Source organism: Ambystoma mexicanum, chromosome 2q (assembly GCF_040938575.1).
Source record: "Ambystoma mexicanum isolate Mex_15411 chromosome 2q, UKY_AmexF1_1, whole genome shotgun sequence".
Lineage (NCBI taxonomy): Eukaryota > Metazoa > Chordata > Amphibia > Caudata > Ambystomatidae > Ambystoma > Ambystoma mexicanum.
Window position 1 is genome coordinate 839,743,960 of NC_090924.1, and position 17,798 is coordinate 839,761,757.

Below are 17,798 nucleotides of genomic sequence, written 5' to 3' on the forward strand. Positions count from 1 at the left end.
TCAAACAAGTGGCTGTTCAGTGTTTTAGCTTCTGCTGTCTACCGCAAATGGCAACACCGCAGTTCCTGGCTGTCGAGATGGGCTTTCCTTGCGTCTGGGGTCCTGCACTCTGAGGGGGCTCGGGCTTGGTCAGTCCTGCTTCCTGGGAGTCCGGGCGATCTTCCTGGAGCTCTTGGCTGGCTTAAAAGCAACACACACTAACTGGTGGTCCTCTCCCTGGCTATCCGATTCGAGCAGCGACTGCAGTGGATACTCGACCAGTGTTGAGAGGATGTCCAGGTGGCTCACTTTGGAGTTGATTGGTCCCACCAACTCAAAGGGAGAAGTTGTTCTTGCAGGAGCTTCTTGGTCGATACGAATTCAGCACAGCAGCAGGCCTTCATCGGGTAAACCAACGGTCCAGGAGTTGCAGCAGACATAGTCAAGTTCTTTTTCTGATTCCTTCGTCCAGTGGTCAACTCTGCCTCCCAAGCCAAAAAGCCTTTTATGCAGCTTACTCACATTTATTCCAGCCTACCTGTCAATCACCCAGCGGGGTGGCTGTTCTTGCGGGATGGCCAGCCGGCAAATCACTTAAGACTGCATTCCTGTCTCCTAGGAGACAAAGCACAGGGAGTTTCGGGCACCTCCCTCGCTTCCTGCCCCGCCAGACACCCTGGAGCCAGAGGCGGGTTTCACTCGTGAAGCCCGCAAAAGAACGAAAAAAGGGACCAAAGCTAGTTTGGCGCGCAGAGTAAATCTCAAGTAGGACATTTCCACAAAGAAATGGTGAAAAAAGACTGGGGCCATTTTGACAAAAATGGCACCCATGGGTGATTTACCATGGCTGCGAACGCAGCCCTCAGTAAAATCCCATAATGGGAGTAAAAAGTAAACCACTGCCACCAGCCATTCATCGGGGTAGGTTAACATAAAAATGTTACATGAGAAGCTAGACAAAGGGGATACAAAGTAACCCCTCCACCACCCTACTGTAAGATAAGTGTGTGCTGGGTCTAGAAAGTTACTAATGTAAGTAAAGTCAATTTCACTTTACTGCTTTTGGAAACGGTAGTTTATCCCAAAGAAGATATTTAAGCCTTTGGGAAATCTGAAAGACTTCCCTTTGTCACTGCACTCAAGGTGCTGTGTGACACAATGTAAAAGATGATGGCTATGGAGTTTGTCATACTCCACAACCAAAAGAAACACATAGGATTTAAAAGTTCAAAGGCCCAAAGTTCAGCAAAAGAGCTAGAGGTCTCTAAGGTGGGAAGAATTTAGCAATAAACTGAAAGATACGCAGGACTTTATTTTGCAACCCCCTCCAAGACATGACGGCTTGAACCACCATGGATTTCGCTGCCATTAAAATCATGGAACAGACCTTTGCCTTGTATACCTCCAGGCAGTTGTCCAATCAGAATACCCCAAACTTGAAATAAAAATATAGAAAGCCTTTTAATCCTTAATGCTGCCCTTTCAGCTGCCTTCTGAAAATGGTTGACCCAATCACCGCTCTATGAGAAGAGTAGGCTCAAATAAAAATGAGACGGCCCCCCTCATCTCTACATTCATTTAAAAATTTGCTACACAGTTTCACCCTTTTTTCCAAGCACCATCATTTGTTATCATATTTAATTTCAAACTATGGATCCCAAAATAGAAATTTGTGTTTAGCATGCCCTTTTGGAGACCTGCTGGGGTTGAGTCCAAAATAGCTGTCTCTTCGGCATAAAGAAGCATGCTATAACGTGTACCCTTGAGAGAGGGTGGATTAACTTTCCCAAGAGAAGTACAAGAATCAACATCTGAAAGGAATAAATTGGTGTCCTTTGAAAAAGCTCCCATTGTTTCGCAACACATTTTGTGGGTTCTTTTGGCAATTTTTACATGCAACTTTGAGAACTATAAATCTGACCAGTCATGTACACACCACTCATCAAATCGTGGTTGAATTTTCTTTTCAAGATTCTGCATTCCGCATCGAACCATGGGTGGGGGCATCCCTTTCTACAATCTCAAACTCCTGAACTTGGGGATGCTGTTTCACAATAGCTCTGTCCCGGATAGTTTCAACCAATGACTCAAACTGATACGTTCCTTTGTGGCCTCTGAAATGTTTAACAGTTATTTTACTGTGATTTAGTTCTGTGATTTAGTAATTCTTTCCAGTTCTTCCTTGTCGAGCTTGGGCATCGCTAACCAGCCCCTCTGGTTGTCAGACGTCTTTGTGGTGCTTAACATGGCAATTGGAAAATTAACAAGTGGATTGTGTTCACTCTGTTAAAACAGAAATGCTTAATTTCATAACATTTCTGAAGAAACAATCCACAATACAGTAATCTGTGCCTGTGAGACAGTATTGCTTTTCTTGTATGCCTAGGAGTGCATCATTTGCCACTAAAGATCCCAGAAAATCCCCTGGCAGAACCCCAAAGTACACCTGTTCTATTTGTGACCAATTTTACTGTCCAAGCATTTGCACTAAATGTCTTTAAAATATTTTGTTTGAGAACCTGAAACCTCCTGGTAATGTTTTAGTCTTACTATATGTTTTAACAACTTCACTGGTCCTATGTGTCTAAACATTTACAACTGGCCACTCAATTTCCCCAACATTTCCTGTAAACAACCACTTAATGTCAAATGAAGTTAAAGGCTTTGCAACTTTCCTTTACTAGAATTGCACGTGGTCTAGTAACTACAGTACTACAAATTAAACTTTTCTAAGTTTATTACATTTCTAATTTGTGTTGCAATCATTTGTCCACCAACTGAGCGCTGATCTGTTCAGTTGAAAAATTGATGTTGCTCACCATTTCATTTGATATGCACATTTTGCTCATTGTGCATAAAAGGTTGGGGACCCGTGCTTTAATCAAAAGTGATGTATGAGTTTGTTTATACAAGTCTGTTTTTCTGTAACTTTGTGCATTCCATGTCCGTTTTTCACTTACAGCATTTCTTGGAATCCCCTTATGGACTATTTTATTCCCCAGCTCTACACAGAATCCAACCTTGCCAGCAACATGCAATGAACATGACCACCATTAACTGCAATTGTGTGCTTCCTAGGTTTTCTGGGCAGCTATAGCACCTTCAAAGCATCAACTAAGGAATATTCAATAGCAATGTATGGTGTCCACTTTCAATACATGATGTCCTCACTCTTTTCCTGAGGTAGCCTCTGCTCGTCTGGCCAGGGGATGGCAGCTGCTACCTGACCCTGGGCGGGCTGGCTGTATGAGGGAGGATTGCATGGGGTAGGGTTGACCCTTAGGGGGATGACTAGACGTCATCGGAACCAGTTGCATACCCCCATTTCCTTTTTAGGGATGGTCTTTCCCTTCCTCATGCCTTGATGGCATATTGTAACACACTCCCATAACCACTGGCCACGTCGACTTCAAGTATCTCCCAAAGAATAGTTTATTAACTAAGACAAGGAGGAAGCAGGGAGCTGCCAGAAGTACTCCCAATAAGATCCAACGTCAACTTCCCCCAATATCACATAAACAATATAACGGAGATGAGGAAGGGGTTGGGAGCAGTGACGATTACTCCCAATGTCAACTTCCTCAGCATTGCACAAGAAACAGTACGACGGAGGCGAGGAGAAATTATTACTCCCCAAGAGAACCATGGGCGGCAGTCTAGTCGGTGGGAAAATACATTTGGCCCGATGTGGTTTAAAACCATGCCCGGAAGAGAAGCATGAAGTTCTCCAGCTCACGGTTAGCAAGGCACCGGAGTTGAGAAAGCTGTGAGGTGCGAGAGGGCATCCCATTGAGCAACATGCTTTGGTGAGGCTCGCAGAAAGCAGAGCGCAATGAAGTGTTTAAGTTTTCATAAGTCCACTTGTGGTAAGACTTCATAAAACTATCCCAATGGCATGCAGGTCCCCAACTCTTACTATCAGTCTGTACTAATGGAACCTTGGAAGAGTGGCAGAGCAGTTAGGCTTATCATAAGAGGAAGATGTGAGCTGTAGGTAAGTACACTGAACCCATTTAGCACAATGGTCCAAAGAAACTCTTACACTAATAAATGTATAATAAGATATATATTTATTTAGACAAGGATTGTCGTAAAATACTTAATCACTTAACCAACACACACAGGAATACTTACAAACCCATTTCAAATGCCACTGCTTAGTTGGTAGTTGCTCGCAGTACAATTGTTTGACACTCGTGTTAAGACAAAGATGTACAGTAATTGTATTTAGTTGGCAAAACCACATAAGATATAAAGTATTTTAGGAAGGAAGGTTGGTTAGTCAATCAGTAGCTGAGTTTAAGGTTCTAGAGGTGTTTTCTCAGCAAACTAAAGCTTTAAAGGGATGATCCCTAACTCTATGCAGATGTCTGTTTGGAGAGGGCTCATTCTCGCGAAGCAGCAGAACAGCAAAGGTTCCTGTGGATACTTTCAGTTTCTAGGTAAGTGTTAGGCAAGATTGTATCCAGTACACTGTGGAAGACTGCACCAGCCTTGTCCTCCTGGCAATAGTTAACCCAACCCTTGGTATAAGCATGTACTACACAAGTTGGTAGAGTGACTGAGCAGCCAGGCTTATCTCGAGGGGTCAATGAGAGCAGTTTCACAGACAGTTATTCAAATAAACACTTATATTCAAGGTTTCTTGATTAAACAATTCATTTATTTCAGTCAGTTATGTAATCTTTCTTCAGAAGGGGGCAAAACCTGTAACAATTATAATACACTTCAAAACACACTCTTAGTGTCTCTAAATCAGATGCCCATTGGGGATGGCACACACACACTTCCTACAACCTCAGGTGACTTAAATAGCTAGGACACTGTGGACATTGATTTATCACTGGCACATTTCGAGCAATACGGAGTTCAGTGTAAAGGGCTACTTATGGGAACAAAACAAAGGTTAACAATTCATAAACTGGTAAGTACTTTTAAAACCCTCCAATGAAAAGTAAATTAACTCTTTCCTGGGGGAAAGGCAAACGCACAGTCAGATGTGGACGAGTCACTCAGGGAGCCAGGACAGTCGATGTTAGTTTAATAGTCTAGGGGAGCTGAAGAGCTTCTTGGCAGGCAAGTAAAATTCTTGCGCAATGTTTTAGAAAGGTTGTAGAAATAAGATTTGCTTGAAGGGCCACAGGCTGGGAGGCTTGTGAGGGGTAAAGCTGTAAGCAACTCTACAATGGCAACCAAGAAAAGTCTCAACTGAGAGCAAGTAAGGCTACACAACAAGATGTCCTCTTAGGTTTACAGTACCTTTTGGTTGGAAGAAATGGTTCCAGCTGCCTTCTGTCCCTGTGTGGCTCTGCAGATCCTGTTCCTGTGCCTCAGTCGTGGGGACAAGAGGGAGGACTTCTGGGGACTCCTGAAACACATTGGGAGTTGACCCAGGTCAGGAAGATTTACCATTTCAATGAAAATCTTACCAAACACCACTGGGAACCTTTTTCAACCCTTTTGGTTTGATCTTTTTGGAGTAATGTTTTCCTCTACTTTTTAAGGCATCTGCAATTTATTATTGTAATGTTGCTTGGAGCTCTTTGAGCTGCCCTTTTTTCCCTTGTGATAACTACTGTTTCCAAGGATATAGGGGGTACTTTCTTATCCTACTTATTATTTTGTAGAATCAGCACGCTCCACCTTCTGTGCAGTGCTGAGTGTTAAGTAGAATTCTCATTTCTGTGCCAATTCCTTCCATCCTTAGAGACCCCGAGCTCTTTTGCTGGACTTTAGGACTTTTTAATTTTTAACCCTTCGAGACCTTTTTCCTCAATCATATGTTTTGACCTGATTAGGATTATGTTTCCACTGTTTTTGGAGACTGACAAACTCCATAGGCATCTACTTTTTGTATGGTGACACACAGCACCTTCAGTGCAGTCACAGAACAATCCTTTAGATTTCTCCTAAGGTTTAAATACCTTTTCTTGTGTGAACTACTGTTCCCAAGAATAGTAATGTAAAATTTACTTTACGTGCCTTTTCTCTTTGTAGGTCCAGCACACCCCCTCTTATGTGTAGTGCTGGGGGGTTACCTACTAGCACCTTATCCTACAGTCTCATGTAAAAACGTTCATGTTACCCTCACTACTTTAAATGGCTGGTCGCAGTGGTTTAATTTTCCTACCCTTGTGCTGTTCTACCGCAGGCGGAATCCTCAGCTGCAGTATAGCAAGCACCCAGAGGTGACCATTTTGTCAAAATGACCCCAGTCGTCTTTTTGCCATTTTCTGTTTGTGAGGTCTTTCTTGGGTTTTACTCTGTGCGTTGAGCCAGGTTTGAGGCCTGTTCGTTTTTCTTTTGGTGGGCTTCTGCCCTGAAGTCCGCCTCTGGCTCCAGCGTGTCTGTAAAGGCCCCTATCTCCTTTGTCTCTAGGAGGGCCTGAATGCAACCAGTCCTGATTGGCTGTGTGATTGACAGCCTAGGCTGTGCATGAATGGGAGAAACCTGCTTAAAAGGTGAAGGTTTTGGGACTAGAGGCAGTCGACCACTGGAAGAAACGCCCGACGAAGAAACCATGAACAAAGCTTGCTGCATCCTCCTGGACCTTTGAATTGCCCGGTGAAGCCCTGCTGCTGGCTGTGCTGAAACTCCTTTTACAATTCTGCAGAGAAGCTTCGGAAGGGATGACTTCTTCCCTTGGGTTAGTGGGACCAACTAACCCATAGACTAACTCCACCGGACCATCTCCCCTGATGGCTGTACTTCTTCGCTGTTGCAAGAACCGAGTGCCAGGGGTTGAGAAATCCGTAGTCCAGTGCAATGTTTGAAATCTGGCCAAAAGCTCCAGGAGTCTCCTAAGGACCCTCCAGAAACAGGCCGACCAATGCTTGAGTCCCTTCACTGGAATGCAGGACCCAAGGAGTCAAGGAAGTCCAACCGGTATCCGAGATCCAGGGCGGTGCTGTTTACTAAGCGCTTAAACCGTGGAGTGCTGCTGAACCGAAAAGAGCCTGTAGCTGCTGATGACCTCAAAGTGCCACCGCAGGAGCCCTCCAGACGTCCTCCCTCTTGTACCCACGACTGAGGCTCAGGAACCCAGAGTTTGCATCGCTGCAACAGGGCAGAATCCAGCTGGACCACTCTTCTAACCAGAGGTATTATTTAGACTTGGGGTGCTTACCTCAATGTCTTTTAGCTGTGCTTTTCTTAGTTGGGCATTGCATTAGCTTACCTTGAGTTTATTCCAACTCTTTGCACAGGCTTAACACCTTGTAACCCTAAAAGTGATTTCTTCAAACTCTCTAACTTTGTGCAAGACTTAGTGCCTCAGCTCCATAGACTGCTCCAACTGACTTTGGCTGTCCTGGCTGCCTGCAGACTCTTCTAGTCCATTGACTTTGATATTGTTTGTTCCTCATAGGTGGTAACTTGTTGTATACTGCCATTGCTGGGAAAGGCTTGTCTAGATTTCATTGGAAGATTTAAGTTTCCTCACACCTGCCCCCAGGGGTCTCTGACGCTGTGGCCCCATGCTTTGGGGGCAAGGGGGCCGCTTACCTAGTAAGCAGCTCCCCTCCCCCCGCATCACAAACGGATCTGCATTGATCCGGTGACATTGCTGCCCATGGATCGTGCGCCCTGCGTCCGATCCGCGGGCAGCAATGCCACACAATGGGTATCGTTGTAAAGGGGACAATCTCCCCTTTCCAACGATACCAGCCTGGATCTCCGGCTTGAAATACAGCCGGAGATCGAGGTGGAGAAAGGTGAACACTCACCTTCTGCTTTCACCGCAGCAGCCCGAAATGGCTGCTGCGGTGAAAATTACTTTCACGCCGTCGTGCTTTTTCGCACGCCGACGTGGAACTGAAACTAATCCAGCCCCCTGGCAGTGAGGGGGGACCTCCCCCTCACATAGCCCGGGGGTTGGATTACAGTTTTGTGCGATTCCCTGCTTTGCAGGGATCGCACAAAACAGAGTGCCTGAAAGGACAAGCTATCTCGTTCTTGGCAACAGGGAGGTAATCCCAAGGACGAGATAGCTCATCCTTGGCACTAAAGAGGTTAAAGTTATCCTTTTTGCCTATACTTTTGGCAGTAAGTGCTTGTTGTTGCTGGGTTACCCTAGGGGCTCCCCTTTACTTTCTTTTGCTAACCTTGAGTGAACTTCTGTTCTCAAAGGTAGAAAAGATCTTTGGCTCCCTTTTTTAAATTTTATTCTGTGAAGCCAGCACACCCCACCTTATGTGGAGTGCTTGGGAGATGCAATGTATCTCCTTTCACATTAAAATTGTAACAATTCTGTTACATGGACAAGCTTACCTTCAATGGCTGGTGGTAGTGATACCTTGTATTAATTTGGTGCACCTTTACCGTGGGCTGTGTTCACAGCTGCAGTACAGGCACCTAAGGGTGCTCATTTTACCAAAATGGCCCTGTATTCTTTTTTTCGCCATTTTAGTATTTATTTTCCTTTCTTGTTCCTTCCCCTGACATCCAGGGCGGGAAATTCCTTTGTGTGATTATCTTGGCTGGAGTCCCTTGGACTCCCCGCTCAGGAACCAGGGTGTCTGTGAGAGCAGGAAGCAAGGGAGGAGTCCAAAACTCCACAGCCCTTTGTCTTCCTCCTTTCCTGAATGGGGACAAATCCCAGTGGAGGCGCGGTGGGGGGGGGGGGCTGGCTGTCCTGATTGGACAACCAGACCACCCCTTCTTGTAAGATGCGGGGAGAGAATGCAGAAGTTGTGTTGTAATTCCTGATAAATAACTTGAACCTGGAAGCTTAAGTGCAGTCTACCACTGGAACCGAAACCGAAGAGAATGATGAAGGAAAAGGGGCAGAAACAATTTCCAGCGACCTGAGAGACTGCTGTGTAACCGGAGACTGCTGTTGCCCTTCCTTCCAATCCTCCTGGGGACTCAGAAAACAACCCTGACCCAGAGCCTGGCGAGACCCAGTAGACTAGATGAGCTGCAGTTTGAGCCATCCCATGCTTTGCTGCGGCCTTGCGTTGCTGCAATACCCCAAAACCCTGGGACCTCGAGCCAGTATTCGGTGCAGTCTTCCGAGTCTTGCTGAAACTTCGTGGGCATCCTGGTGGATCTCCAGAGACACGAATAGAGTCCGAGAAGTCCCCTCAACATAGTGCTGGACTTCTGTAACGATGAGAATTCAACCGCGATTTTCTATCTTCTGTGCTAATCCTTGCCTAGAGCCTTCATCGATCCCTGCAGCAAAGTTCCTTCTGAGGTCTTGTTTTCGGTCACCACAACAAGGAATCCACTGACCGGGTATTTGGCTGCAGACCCTGAAATCCTCCTGCTGCAAAATCTTCAATGCTTAGGTACTGTGTTCGCTTAAGTATGTACGTACCTTCAGTCTTAGGATTTCTGTGTAGCTGTGGGGTGTTTTCTGTGATGGGGAGGCCTCTCATCCAGTGCACCCAGTCCCACTTCTAGAATTCCGTTAGGGTGTCTTCTGTGAAGCCCCTAGACCCTCTTCTAACTCAGAAGTAAAGGACTCGCCTGTTTGCCCAGTTTTCCTAAGGAACTCTGACTTTTGCTGCTTAAGAACCTATCCTGACACTGCCTGTTGGTCACTAGACCGTAGTGACCCCCTTTTAGGGAGAATTCTCAGATATGTGCGAATTGCCTCCACCTTAGAGACCCCCAGCAACTTTGCTGGATTTTGAGGACTTGATTTTTTAAACCTGGAGAGAGTGAGGCCTTTTTTCCCACTCATGTATTTTAATGTGATTTTCTTGTTTCTTTTGGTTGTGGAGTCTGACAAAATCCATAGGCATCAGCTTTCACATTGGGTCACACAGCACCTTCAGCGCAGTGGCACAGGGAAGTCTTACAGATTTATCAAAGGTTTAAATACCTTCTCTTGGATAAACTAATGTTTCCAAGAACAGTAAAGTGAAATTGACTTTACTTACATTTGTAACTTTCTAGACCCAGCACACACTATCTTACAATAGGGTGCTGGAGGGGTTACTTGGTGGTTTCGTTTCAACTACCATGGTGTGCATGCGTTCGCAGCTGCAGTTAAGCACCGAAGGGTACCATTTTTGTAAAAACGGCCCCGGTTTTCTTTTTTCACCATTTCTTTGTGGAAAGGTCATTGCGATTTATTTCTGCGCACCAAACCAAGTTTGGTCCTATTTGTTCGCTTTGCCTTTGGCGGGATTCACGAGTGTAGCCCGCCTCGCGCTCCAGGGTGTCTAGGGTTGGCAGGAAGTGAGGGAGGTGCCCGAAACTACCTGTACTTAGTCTCCTAGGAGACGCAAATTAACTCTGTGGTGATTGGCCAGCTGACTGTCCGGCAAGGACATCCACCCTACTGGGTGACTGAGAGCTAAGCTGGAATGAATGGGAGAGAACTGAATAAAAGGTGAGATTTTTGGCTTGGATGACAGTGGACCACTGGACGAAGGAACCGAAGAAGAACTTGAAGAGGACGCCTGCTGCAACTCCTGGACCTTTGGTTTGCCCGGTGAAGCCCTGCTGCTGTGCTGATACTCCAAATTCGCATCGACAGAGAAGCTCCTGCAAGGACGACTTCTCCCTTTTTGAGTTGGTGGGACCACTCCACTACAAAGTAAGCCACCTGGACATCCATCTCTGAGCTGGTTGAATTTCCACAGAGTTGCTGCTGGAATCCGTATAGCCAGGGAGAGGAACACTAGATTGTGTGCTTTGCTTTTGAGCTGGCCTAGAGCTCCAGGAAGATCCTTTGGACTCCCAGGAAGCAGGACTGACCAAGCATGAGCCCCCTCAACAGAGTGTGCGACCCCAGAAACAAGGAAAGTCCATCTTGGCAGGCACTGCAGGGTTGCTATTTGTGGTAGACGCGAGGAGCTGAAACACTGAACAGCCACTGAATTTAAGGTTACCGTTTGTGAGCGGTGACCGTCCCATTGCAGTGCAGGAGTTCTCAGAAGTCCTCCCTCTTGTCCCCACGACTGAGGCCCAAGAACAGTGAGATCTGCAGAGCTGCACAGGAACAGAAGTCATCTGCTGCACTATTCTAAAGGTACTGTAAAGTCTGAGAGAACTTACCTCTTACTGTAGAGTTGCTTGCATCTTCTACTACTCGTCTGATCAGCTTGTGACCCTACAGTTGGTTCTTCTTTTCTCCAAAGACTTATAAAACACTGTGCAAAGACTTTCTACTTAACTAATGTAGACTTTTGCCTAGTGCTTTGGCTTAGCTTCTTTCCCTGTATGACTCTTATTGGGGTACCTGAAAGTATTTTCCTGCTTAAGAATATTTGTGGTCTTTTATGTTCTAAATAACGTTTTCGTTTGACTTACTACTATGATTCTAAATGCAACAGTGATCTATTAATATCCCCAGCCGTAGCAAATGAAGTGACCTGAGGGTGTAGGTAGTGTCTGTGGGCCATCCCAAAAGTGTATCTGTCACTCACCCTGCAGGGTGGGTGTCCTTGCCGGACAGTCAGCTAGCCAATCACCACAGAGTGCATTTGGGTCTCCTAGGAGACTAAGCACAGGGAGTTTCGGGCACCTCCCTCACTTCCTGCTCACCCCAGACACTCGGGCGCCAGAGGCGGTCTTCACTCCTGAAGCCCGCCAAAGGCGAATTAACAGAGACCAAACCTCGGTTTGGCACACAGAAAAAAACTCTAGAAGGACCTTTCCAAAACGAAATGGCGAAAAAAGACAGACCTGTTTTTAACAAAGGGGGCTCAGGCGCCATCTTGAAAAACATGTATCCCGGTGCTACAAATAGTTTGCGTCGGGAAAGGTCATGGTAGGTCGTTGTAAAACCAATGCCACCAGCCATTCTGAGAGGAAAGGGTAGCATTTGACTGCTACACGAGTATCTAGACATAGGGGATACTAAGTAACCTCTCCATCACTCTATTGTAAGATAGGGTGTGCTGGGTCTAGGAATTTAAACGACTAGTTAAGTCAATCTCATTTTACTTACTCTGGGAAACAGCAGTTCATCCCAGAGAAGGTATTTAAACCTTGAAAGCCTGAAAAGGTTTTCCGGTGCCACTGCACTGAGGGTGCTGTGTGACACAAATGAAAAGATGAGGCCTTTGGAGTTGGTTTAGACTCCTAACCAAAGAAAACACAATGGTAAAACACATCAAAATACATGAGAGAGTGGGAAAAAGGCTCACTCTCTCCCAAGTCCTCAAAATCCAGCAAAGTTGCTGGGCGTTTCTAAGGTGAAGGGAATTGGCACATTCTTGAGAATCCCCCCCCTACCCCCCAACATCCTGCATAAAAGTCTGAACCTGGAAGCTGAAGAGGTAGTCGCCACCAAATTCGAGGAGGAAGATGAAGAATTAGCGGCTGAAATTATTTCCAGCGACCGGAGAGTCTGCTGTGTAACCAGAGCCTGTTGTAGCCCTTCCTTCCAATCGACATGGGGACTCTGAAAAAGACGACCCAGAGCCTGGTGAGACCCGCTCAACCCAAGAAGATCTGCATTTGAGCCATCCCATGCTGTGCTGCGACCTTGTAGGTCTTCCATACCCGACTACCCTGGGACCACAAGCCATTGTGTGGTGCACGGTATTCCGAATCTCGCTGAAAGTTGGTGGCATCATGCTGGATTTCTAGAGGCACGATTCCAGTACGAAAAGTCCCCTCACAAGAGTGCTGGACCTTGCAAATGACGAGAATCTGTCTAGCGAGTTTGTCTTCTGTGCTCCTGAAAAATGCACGAAATCCACTGAGCCACATCCAGCTGCGAGGAAAACCTTGCCTAGAGCCTTCCCTGTGATTCTTGCTGCAAAAGTCCTTAAAGGGTCCTCTCTTCTTGATGAAGGAATTCCAACGACTGGGTTTTTGGCTGCCCAGCCTGAAGTCGTCCTGCTGCAAAATCTTCTGTACAGAGGTACTGTGCTGGCTAGGGTATTTACTTACCTTAAGTCTCTCGTTATTCCTGTGTAGTTTTGGGGTATTTTCTGTGATTGGGAGTCCTCTCATCCAGTGCACCCCGGCCCCTGCTGGAATCCTCCTAGGGTGTCTTCTGTGAAGCCCCTGAACCCTCAACTAACTCTCTAAGTAAAGTACTTACTTGTTCTAACAGTCTTCCTTAGGAACACTCCTTTTGCTATTAAGAACCTATTCTAACCTGCCTGTTGGACACTAGAACCCAGTGACCCCCTGTCTGCCACTGAGAACACTCATGCTCCAAGAATAAGGGAAAGACTGCCAAAGATTGGGCCTTTTGCCTAGAAAAGAGAATAAGTGTTTCAAAGTTACTTTCTTGCGAAAGAAGTTGGTTGGTAACTGTAACTCTGAGAGTGTGAACAGTTACAGACATTATAACTTAACCTTAGTAATGTTCTGCCATTCTGAAAAGTATGTTACATATTTCTTTCCTTAAACTGTTTCGCCATTGTAATAGAAAGTAGATGTAAGGTTATTGTACTCACCTGTTAATTGGCTGTGCCTCTTTCCCAAAAGTAATGGTTTTGGTTTCACCTCACTATTCCTACTAGGTTAAATGTATGAGTGTCCCCAACTGGGTCTTGCTTTACCTGACTTGCTGTTAGCTTGTCCAGAATAAGTCTGCTTTAGGTTTTACCTACCTAGAATTACTTTGAGTCATAAAGTGTAACACTGGGATTTGCTTTCCCTGGTCTGTTGTAGACCGACACAAAAACAGTCTTAGATTTATACCTGCCTTTAAGTTCCTGATGGCTCCTGTAAAATGTGTATAGGTTTTACTTACCTTGAGTAGAACTGTTACCCTAAAATAAGTGAGTTATTGCTTTCCTTAGGCTGAACTGAAAAGCAACTGTAATTTAATATTACTCCCCAAGAATAACTGTTATCCTGAATCAGAGTTATAGCTTTATACTGTTCCTAGAAACTGTTTCATTAGATCTGAAAATTATATTGTTCAGTTGATACTATGTGATTTCTTGCTGAGCGTGGAAGTACAACTGATAGGATCTACTACCCTGGTATTACTGAAAATAATCTAAAAGTAACTATTGGTTTTGACTTCCCTAGAACTCCTGTTAGGTGTTCCCAATAAGGTCATAGACTTTGGTATGTGTACCTTCAAGCATAGTCTTGTTTGCCATACTGTGTTTATGATCTGTGAGTGGTGGTACTTATTTCCCCCAAGATTTATCTGGGCCTACCTGTATTTAAATAAACCGTTTCTTTTTTTACAATACATAGTGTTTCAGTATTTCTTTGGAACATTTGCATTACATTTGCATTTGTTCTGATTCTCCATTCCTCTATCCCTCCCAAGATGAGCCTGGCTGCTCTGTCTACGCTACAATGAACTCAGATGGTACATCCTTATTCTAAGAGTGGAGTATTGTACTGATAACAGATATGGCTATAATTCAACGATATGTGAGTGATTATTTGCCTATAGTGCTGAGTCTTAACGTACAAAAAAGCAATTTTGTTCATGAAAACACGCGGTCTGTTTCAATAATACCATGACTAGTATAAAATGATCCCCCACTGAACTAGAAGCTGCTTCAGCAATAGCACATATTATATTTGAACATTTTTGTGCACCTGAGTCAATCCCTCAACATGAGATGGACTTTTTTGGCCTCCAGTTGTTGGCTGAATATGAGTGTGTCCTAGTCATTAACGATACTATATTCCCTAAAGTTTGAAGTAATAGAAGACCGGCTACTAGATCGGAAAATCCGCACAAATTTGACTACGATAAACTGATTAGCAATAAGAAGCTATTCACAGAGAGCTGCGCAATCTGGCCACACATGACCGACCATGATGAATATGCACTTGGCCGGAAAACAATCAGGTCTAATTATACCAAGTGACTCCGACAACACTGACCGTTTAGAAAGCAGGAAAAGTGGAAGAACTTGGTTAATAGTGCCCAAACCAATGATTCCAAGAGATTTTGGCAGATCATTAATAAACATAAGAGCAGTACTGCCATAATCAATGGTGTGGTCGAATCTACCTGGGTCACCTATATAAATGACACACTTGGGGGGGGGGGGGGGGGGGGGTGGGGAAGGAATCAATCTTGAACAACCATAATTCCTACGCAGTCTGATAGTGGCAATTTCAAAAAACCAAACCTGAAGTTGCTGTACTCGTCAGTAATGGCAGGTCATCTCTGGATCCTGGCCCTGACGGGCTGTGCAACCTCCTGATAAAATCAGACATTGGTCTGTGGACCAATGGTTTGATAGCATTTCTGCTACTCCATTGCTCCCGCAATCATGGCACAAGAAAGGTACCCATGCAGATCCTCAAAACTATCAACCTTCTTGCGATGTCCCATCAAACCTTTGCTAAAATCGTACTCTTAGAACTAACAATTTGGTCTGAAACAGTTGCTATCATTTCATGGAACGAAACTGGGTTTCGCAAGGGATGTTCCACCTCTGTTAATGTGCTAGCACTTAAAACTATAATCGAACAGTCATGGCAAATCCGCAAATGCACCATCTATGTATTTGTGGATTATAGTGCTGCATTTGACACAGTGGATCATGGAAGTTTGTGGGGAAAATTGTCTAGTGGGGGATTCCAGCTGGTTTGTTGAAAAGGATAATGAAACTGCATGAGAAGGCATGAGTAAAAGTGAGATTGGGGGTAATGGTAGAGCCTCATGTTGGCTTAATACGAAGTTGTGCCTCAAACAGGGCTGCACTTTGGCAGCTCAGCTGTTTAATTTGTATTTATCTGACATTGGGAGGGAATTGGTGGACCCAGGATGTACCCTGCCAAACTGGGTAACCAGGTAGCATTGTTTTGGCTATGCTGATGAGTCATTCTAGAGCTCACCCCTGGTGGTCTACAAAATGCCTTGGATAACATCTCCTTTTCCCGAAATAAACTCACTAAAAGTGAACACTACAAACTAAAATAATGTTCAAACCTCCTCACAAAAAAGTTGCACAAGTTGTTTCGAACTTTAAGGGTGTCACTATTGAAGTAGTAAATAAATGCACCTACTTGGGAATTGTGTTTGCAAACCTTGTGTGCTCCTTACATCTGAACAAACTCGAAATTCGTAGTGCACAAATACAGGAGCCATATGTTCTTTTGCTTATAAGGGAGGAGGAGATTCAGTAGGATCTGTGGTCAAATTGTACACAATGAAGATTGCCCCGATTATATGCTGTGCTGCAGAGGCATGGGTGCTTGGTTCGCGTGAGGCTATCTCTTGAATATTTGTATATTTGTAGGATTTATATAGCGCTTAAATCCAAAGCGCTTTACATGAGGACAGAGGAATACATAAGCATAAGCAACAATGAAACAAGTATCAGAAAACAGTACTTAGAAAAATGTACATGAACAGTAAGGTATCACATGGCTGGAACGGGAGCGAGGTGGGGGAGGTAGTAAAAATGTAGGAAGCAGGGTAGGGGCAACGTAAAAGCAATAGCTCGGGTATTATGATGGAGATTGGAGGAGGTAAGACTTGAGAGAAGTGTAGGAGGAGATGGAGCGTATGGGGAGGGGAAGACGGTTCCAGTGGAAAGGGGCGAGAAGTTGAAAAGATCTGAGGCAGGATGGGGCTCAGGGCAGGGGAGGAGAGGCGAGAAGGAAGAGATCAGCAGAACGAAGTGGATGCGGGGAGAGTGGAAGGTGAGGAGAGAGGAAAGGTAAGGTGGGGCGAGACCATAGAGGGATTTAAAGGCAAGGCATAGGAAGTTGAATTTGACAAGGGAGTGGAAGGAGAGCCAGCTTAGGGAGGCGAGAGGAGGTCCATCAAAAGCACATTTTAGAATTACCACAATGTGTCCTCTGAAATGCTCTTCTTAGAATTTGATCTGATGCCTATTTGAAAACTAATCATATTGCCCTGTCTCACTTTGTACTGGAAGCTAGTCCATGCTGTGAGTGATATACTCATGGGCTTGCTGTATGAAATGATTCATGCTAAACTTGCATACAGAAAGTCCCCCACCCTGGGAGCCCTCCAACATTTAGCTGATGTATGGCTTGGGAAACTGTGAGGATCCTCTTGTTAGGAACATCAACTAATATAAGTGCATTATGAGGACACTTTGACACCCACTTCAGATGAACAGTGAACAGATAACTGTCGACCTGGCCACGAAATCAACAGCTGAGTTTTGTGTTCCCTTATTCTGGAAAGACAATTGAATCCATTGTATGTTAGGAACTTTTTGGGAAACCATCTGGTATGGGACTATTTGTGTCTTAAGTTTAACGCTGTTAAAATGTTTGAGATAACTGGGTGTTGGACTAAGGTTGCATGGAACCATATACTGTTGGTTCTGTGGCGAACAAGTTTTGGAAACAGTTGGTCACCTCTTGTTTCTCTGCAGTGCAATGAGGGCTCTCTGGCTAAAAGCAATTAAAGCATTGGGCCTTGAGATGACAACTAATCCCGATGAGCTGTGGACCATATTCATGTCTGGGAACCATGAGGGATGTATAATCTTCCCTAACTTATGGAAAGAAATCCAGGCGATAATAGCTGTAATAGAAGCATGAATGTGTCAAATCGTGTTACATTGTTAGCGAAACAATATACTTGACCTTTTATGATGTGATGCATCTTTTATGTGATGCAGTGTATGTGTTTGGATTAAAGTTATTAATTTAACAATATAATAAAAAAATAAAAACATTTTCTTTGCAGGAACAAATTGGTTGGAGAAATGTTACTCGTTTGTTGGTGTTTTCAACTGATGCTGGATTTCATTTTGCTGGCGATGGTAAACTTGGTGGAATTGTTTTACCAAATGATGGCAGATGTCACCTGGAGGACAATATGTACACAATGAGCCATTATTACGTGAGTCCATGTTCTTGAATTGTATGATGTCACACTTGTACAATAATATGTTCCTGTATATTTTTCTGATATGTTAAATATTGTAGCATTTCAT

The 17,798-nt window shown here is 44.6% G+C and overlaps 1 protein-coding gene across 2 annotated transcripts in view; it reads left to right on the top strand.

Moving 5' to 3' along the window:
• The window catches only part of LOC138569772 (integrin beta-1), a 420,457-nt gene that overhangs the window by 184,080 nt on the left and 218,579 nt on the right, over nt 1-17,798 (top strand). For both annotated transcript variants that reach the window (XM_069648057.1, XM_069648056.1), the window contains exon 7: nt 17,549-17,704. In XM_069648057.1, coding sequence (XP_069504158.1) covers nt 17,549-17,704 — 156 coding nt within the window. The remainder of the gene's footprint in view (nt 1-17,548; nt 17,705-17,798) is intronic.